Source organism: Littorina saxatilis, linkage group LG16 (genome assembly GCF_037325665.1).
Source record: "Littorina saxatilis isolate snail1 linkage group LG16, US_GU_Lsax_2.0, whole genome shotgun sequence".
Classification (NCBI taxonomy): Eukaryota; Metazoa; Mollusca; class Gastropoda; order Littorinimorpha; family Littorinidae; genus Littorina; species Littorina saxatilis.
In genome coordinates, this window is record NC_090260.1 from 39947612 (window position 1) to 39954671 (window position 7060).

The 7060-nt window shown below is 44.5% G+C and overlaps 1 protein-coding gene across 1 annotated transcript; it reads right to left on the bottom strand.

Moving 5' to 3' along the window:
- Positions 1-233: 233 nt before the first annotated feature.
- On the bottom strand, positions 234-6714 carry LOC138951047 (uncharacterized). The gene is made up of 2 exons (XM_070322729.1): positions 6656-6714; positions 234-4797 (listed from the first exon to the last, which is right to left on the bottom strand). The coding sequence occupies exon 2, from the start codon at positions 3310-3312 to the stop codon at positions 2824-2826; it is 489 nt and encodes a 162-aa protein (XP_070178830.1). The 5' UTR covers positions 3313-4797; positions 6656-6714; the 3' UTR covers positions 234-2823.
- Between the last annotated feature and the right edge of the window lie 346 nt (positions 6715-7060).

A 7060-nucleotide genomic window follows, 5' to 3' on the forward strand; every position in this document is an offset into this window, starting at 1 on the left:
GTGACTGGGTGAGACATGAAGCCTGTGCTGCGACTTCTGTCTTGTGTGTGGCGCACGTTATATATATGTCAAATCAGCACAGCCCTGATATGGCCTTCGTGGTCGGCTGGGCGTTAAGCAAACAAAACAAAACAAAAAAAATATGTGGTAATCCTCTCAGTAGGCATAAAAGGCAGTTTTTGAAGCCGTTTTAGCGGGTAATGAAACAAAACAATACATTTGAATTTCTGCAATTTTTAACGCATTGCGTTCAAATATTTGGTGATTCGTGCTAACACATGTCATGAATTAGAAAAGACAACATTAAACAGGTTTGCGATTGTGAGGTGTTAGCCGGTATTTTTACCGACAATTATCAAATGAATTAATTAAGCAACAAATCAGTGCTGGGGCCGACGCTATTCTTAGCGTACATTAACGAGACTAGCGCGCCTGTTTGCGGACGACACTGCAGTGTACAGCGTAAACGACCAGGCCCAGCTACAACAAGACCTCCATCGCCTAGCCGAGTGGGAGAAGAGCTGGGACATGCAGTTCCATCCTGCAAAGTGCAACACCCTGCCTGTTACGAGGAGCAGACGCCCACTACAGCCCACTTACCAGCTCCATGGGCATACGCTGGAGACAGTGAAGGCGGTCAAGTACCTGGGTGTGACCATTCAGGGTGACCTGTGCTGGGACGACCATATTAACAACATCGTCAGCAAGGCAAACAAGACCCTGGGGTTCCTGCGGCGCAATCTGAAGATCTCATCAAGATCCGTGAAAGAGCAGGCGTACAAGGCCTTTGTCAGGCCTATCCTGGAGTACGCCTCGTCAGTATGAGACCTGCACACCCAGAAGAACATCGACAAGCTTGAGACCGCCCAGAGACGAGCTGCCCGATTCGTCTGCAACCGCTACCACAACACGTCAAGTGTCAGCCGGATGCTGGACTCCCTTGGGTGGCAGTCTCTGGAGGAGCGCAGGAAGCTTGCCCGCCTATCGATGCTCTACAAGATCACGAACAGCATCGTCCACTGTCCGGGCATCAAGTCGAAGCTGGCCCCCTTACCACCACGCCAGCGAAGAGGCCATTGCCAGCAGTTCGGCCTCATCACCTGCCGCACTCAGTATCGGAGTGCCGCTTTTCTACCCAGCACAGTGAAGGACTGGAACTCTCTACCAGCAGCTGTCGTCGAGGCCCGCACTGTCGACACCTTTGTGTCGCGCGCCTCGCACTAAACCAGTAGCCACTGTGACTCATGTCCCCTCCCCCCCCATACTCCCCAACCTGTGAATTTTAAATGGACTTTTGGATGCTGGAAACGCTGCTTTCTTGGACTTGCGCAACATCCCATCAAGTGCCGAAGTAATCACTACTGCTGATTGTGGGCAATAATGGAAAGACAAGACAATCAGATGTACCGAATTACAAACAAAATGTCAAGTCATTTGAAACGTTAGTACTGCTGTTATGCGACATGTTAGAAAGAATTACAAACAATAAAGATGTACCTTTTCCAAAGAAAACAGATTTTTTTTTTTAAATATGCAGGCTTTTTAAACAAACATTAAAGCTTCAAATTACACTGAAATGTAATTCATAATCAACGACGGCTGCTCAGACCACTTGTTCAAACGCGTACAAACATTCTTGGGAAATGCTCTCTCAAAAGCCCTGCTCAGCAGCTAGCAGTTAAATGTTCAGCAGTGAGCTTGATGTGGGCTATTTGTGCTCAGCGCTGTGAAAATAGTCCACTTCTTAAAGATTACTTTCGCTTTGAAATCCTCATACCATCCATGTCTGATAAAATATGTACATGAAATTTGAGTATTTGGTTTATTTGAAGTTGAAAATAGCAACAAATTAAATTTGTTTGATGAGTCAGCTTAGAGTTAGACCAACCGACTATTTTAAGGACTCTTTCTGGCATGTCAAATAAAAGCAAACCTAATCTCTAATGACTTGATGTACTTAACGACATGTCTTAGCATAAATTACCAGACGTTTGAAGGCAATGCATTGAGAAATTTATTAAATGTGCTGGATTTCTTCTGATTACCCACTAAAATGGCCCCAGAAACCGCATTTTACGGCTTCTCAGATGAATTACATACCGTTCATCATGCCATTACGCCATTGTTAGACAAGATATGTAAACTAAGCTGACTGTTTGGATGCATATTTAATTTTTCTTTCTAATAACATGCACAACAGGTTTCCTATCAGCAGTTTTGATAGTATACTGTTCAAAAAAAGAAACGCATAGCTTGTAATATTTTGTTAATTTAGTTATATGGCTACAAGGATATCCACCAAACTGCAGAAAATGTTTATCTGGTCGTCGACCTTTCGTCCATTGCCACAAGTGAGCTCTGCACGTGACGCATGCGTTATCAGTGGCTACAATGTCAAAATTGCTCATTTGGCATGACCACTCGTCATGCTTCAGTGTAATCTCGTGAAACTCGGGGAATATTGAGCTCTCACCATGTCTTCCAAAACCCATAAAAGCGGATTGTTCGCCACAAAGAAATCAGACGACAATTCAGCGACGAAAGATGGCCCGATTGAGCAGAGAAGACCGCCAAATTGCATTGGGTCGTTTACAAGCAGGCCAAAGTCAAAGTGCAATCGCCAGGCACTTCCACGTGTCCCAGAGCACCATCAGTAGACTGTGGGTCAGGTTTCAAGCCACTGGCTCCGTTGCTGACTTGCCACGAGCGGGAAGACCAAGGGCGACAACTGCTGCTCACGACCGCTTCATACGGCTCCGCCACCTCCGGAATCGTTTCCTGTCGGCCTCATCTTCTGTCCAGGCTCTCCCCGGGCCACACCGATTATCGGACCAGACTGTGCGGAACCGCCTGCATGAAGCTGGTTTGAGAGCTCGCAGACCTCACAGAGGAGCTGTCCTCACCCGCCGCCATCGCCAGAACCGAGTGCAGGGGGGCAACCAGCACCTTCGCTGGACCGTCCGGAATCACTGGAGACACGTGTGGTTCAGCGACGAGTCCTACTTCCTGCTCCAGCGACATGATGGTCGGAGGAGGGTCTACCGGAGAGTAAACGAACGTTACGCGCCCAACTGTGTGGATGAGGCACCCGTTCATGGTGGTGGAGGCGTCATGGTGTGGGGGGCGATCAATACCGCTGGAAGGAGCACCCTGGTGCACGTCCAAGGGCGCATAACTGCCCAGCGATACGTGGAGGAAATTCTGCGCCCACACGCCCTTCCTCTTCTGGCTGACCAGGATGCCATATTCCAGCAGGACAACGCTCGCCCGCACACAGCACGACTCACCACCCAGTTCCTCACCGACCACCATGTCCAGGTGCTTCCCTGGCCATCCATGTCGCCAGACATGAACCCGATAGAACACCTCTGGGATGAATTGGACAGACGTGTGCGCAGGCGAGAAGAAGCGCCGGCAAATCACCGCGATCTATTGCAGGCACTTCAGGAGGAGTGGGACACCATCCCACAGCAAGATATCCGGCATCTGATCCAGTCCATGCCCAGAAGGTGCCGGGCAGTTGTTGCTGCTCAAGGCAGTCACACCCCCTACTGACTTGACAGCCTCGGCACCCAATCGTATTGATTGACTGATTGATTTGAAGATGCAAATGAACTGTGTGTGCATTCAACTGTGTCCATACCAAATTTCAAACAAATAATCTAAATATTGGATTTTCTGTTATTTTTTTCGAAAAATAAAACAAATTTGGCAAGTAGCAACTATGCGTTTCTTTTTTTGAACAGTATATGTCGATTTTAACACGTTAAACTTGATTTTGCGAATTTGATTGTTGGGGATGCTAGTCTTGTAGGTTCTACTTTATAAACAGTACCTCGCGTAAACTAAATCTGTTTTCTATATAACATAGGACAATGAATGGCCTTTTCAGTCTTATAATTGGTTTTACAATAAATGGCCTCATTAAAATGATCTGCCCTCAAACGCGTTTGCTTAGTTTGTTGTTGTTGACAGGTAGTATAGAAATAGAATATGAACGTTGGACATGTTTTAACTGCTAACTAATATTGACAAAACCACTGTATACTTCTGTGTCTGCAGACTGTTCCTGGCATAATTAATGTAAATGCTTAAAAAATTCCTTTAACCATTTTAAATATAAAATTTGTTGTTTTGTGCAAGGGAGGTTACACAGTGGCCACTACATACAGTGTTGGTAGTTGGCCCCTGAGCAAGCGTCAGCATCAGTGTTCGTAGTTGGCCCCTGAGCAAGCGTCAACATCAGTGTTGGTAGTTGACCCGTGAGCAAGCGTCAGCATCAGTGTTGGTAGTTGGCCCCTGAGCAAGCGTCAACATCAGTGTTGGTAGTTGACCCGTGAGCAAGCGTCAGCATCAGTGTTGGTAGTTGGCCCCTGAGCAAGCGTCAGTATCAGTGTTGGTAGTTGGCCCCTCAGAGAGTATCAGGGTCAGTGTTGGTAGTTGACCCCTCTGCGAGTGTCAGCATCAGCGTTGGTAGTTGGCCCCTCGGCGAGTGTCAGCCTTAGTGTTGGTAGTCGACCCCTCAGCGAGTGTCAGCATCAGTGTTGTGTCAGCATCAGTGTTGGTAGTTGGCCCCTCAGCGAGTGTCAGCCTCAGTGTTGGTAGTTGACCCCTCAGCGAGTATCACCATCAGTGTTGGTAGTCGACCCCTCAGCGAGTATCACCATCAGTGTTGGTAGTTGGCCCCTCAGCGAGCGTCAGCCTCAGTGTTGGTAGTCGACCCCTCAGCGAGTATCACAATCAGTGTTGGTAGTTGGCCCCTCAATGAGTGTCAGCATCAGTGTGTGGGTAGAGGCCCTTGAACAAGGAACAGCAACATAGTCATAAGAGCAGAAGGTTTCTTGTATTAATGTTAGCAACAGAGCAGTTTCACCACATAATCTTACAAGAAAAAGAGAAGACAGTGAATAATTCTAAAACTTGCTCTTATTCATACTACACTTAGCAAACAATTTTATCTGTACAAATTGTGTACTTTAAAAAAAAATCACTCCCGAATCATTTTGTTCAAACTTTCTACGCCATTAAAGGCACTTCACTTGGAAATGTGGCACACTCTTCCGCTGCTCAAAAAAGGATCCCCCAAAAATTGACCCGAAAAAACACAAAGTACCACTTAAAAATCGACTCAAGTTCAGGATAGACACAATAATAACAAGAAGGGCAAAGCCCATACGACTCACATGCTTTACACATTTTTCCTACCAAAATACATGTGACCTTGACCCAAGGTCAAGGTCATCCAAGGTCATGCAACACAAAGCTGTTAATTCAAGACATAGGAAGTACAATGGTGCTTATTGGCTCTTTCTACCATGAGATATGGTCACTTTTAGTGGTTCACTACCTTATTTTGGTCACATTTCATAAGGGTCAAAGTGACCTTGACCTTGATCATATGTGACCAAATGTGTCTCATGATGAAAGCATAACATGTGCCCCACATAATTTTTAAGTTTGAAACAGTTATCTTCCATAGTTCAGGGTCAAGGTCACTTCAAAATATGTATACAATCCAACTTTGAAGAGCTCCTGTGACCTTGACCTTGAAGCAAGGTAAACCAAACTGGTATCAAAAGATGGGGCTTACTTTGCCCTATATATCATATATAGGTGAGGTATTGAATCTCAAAAACTTCAGAGAAAATGGGAAAAATGTGAAAAATAGCTGTTTTTTAGACAACATTTATGGCCCCTGCGACCTTGACCTTGAAGCAAGGTCAAGATGCTATGTATGTTTTTTGGGGCCTTGTCATCATACACCATCTTGCCAAATTTGGTACTGATAGACTGAATAGTGTCCAAGAAATATCCAACGTTAAAGTTTTCCGGACGGACGGACGACTCGGGTGAGTACATAGACTCACTTTTGCTTCGCATGTGAGTCAATAATAATGAAAATAGAACATTTATATAGCGCTTCTTCACAGCTCAAAGCGCTTTGGCAACGTTTACATACGTGAAGAAGAACATCAATTATCTGTCCAGAACAGGGTGTCTTCTTTGGTTAACTTTTGTACTTTGTGTTCTGCCATTACTGCTGATGCAGGTGTCAATCGCTTCAGCAGTAAAAAACATGAGGTCTTGCGTTAATTTAGAGGGGTTAAACAATTAAAAGAAAGCTCTGTATATCAGCAATGACTCAGTCCTTTAAAATGAATCAGACAAGGCTAACAATTCAGGAAATGGAACAAACCAACTGAATTACAAATTAGCACAATTTCTTGAAATCCCCTAGAGCATGTTCTATTCTCCTCACAATCTATGCCCCCCCCCCCCCCCCCCACGTTAACAATAACAGCGTAAATACATGTTTTTAGTACTAGTAAATTACTAGTTATTGTCACTTAAGAATCAGTTTTGTTGATATCAAGGAGTAGTAAAATTTAAAGTCAAAGTTTCAGATAAAAGTTTAAAAAAGAAGTCAAACACTGAAACAGCATTCTTCTTACTCACTGTCCAGTTTTTGTGTGTGTCACTGTGTGTGAGAACAATACGTTTTGACACATCTCTTTCAACGTGTATGCATACTACTACTACTATTACACAAGTTAGTACTATGTGATCCCAGAACGCCTCTTCTTTTGTTTTCCAAATGTTCTACAGAATTGTCAATGACTGAATGAGTATCATATTACAAGCATAACATATTTACCTGAAATGATGTCCAGTCTTTTCTTGCACACCACGTTCACTAAGACTTATGCTTTCATTGCATTGGCATTCCTCATTGTCTCTGCCCTTGCTTTGGTAAAGTTCTGTATGTTAGTGTCCACGGGTAGAAGATGACACTGGAGGAGAGCATGGTGGTGCCAGACGATGCAGACGGTGATGAAGTTTATTCTCTGGTGATACAAGAAAGAAAATTATGAGCGTTTGCTGAATGTTTCAGTGTTTGCTTGTATGCATTTACAATTACCAGGTGAATACGCTGCACAGATCTGCAGTGCAGATGATACTAAGACAACACTGTCAGCACAGCTACCAAGTCAAACTTACAACGAGCACAGTCAGTATATAAATTATAATATGGTGCTGATTAACAATAACAACCCATTTA

Excerpts from the sequence above, each read along its gene's own strand:
- LOC138951047 (XM_070322729.1), bottom strand. The coding sequence starts at position 3,312 with ATGGTGGTCGGTGAGGAACTGGGTGGTGAGTCGTGCTGTGTGCGGGCG.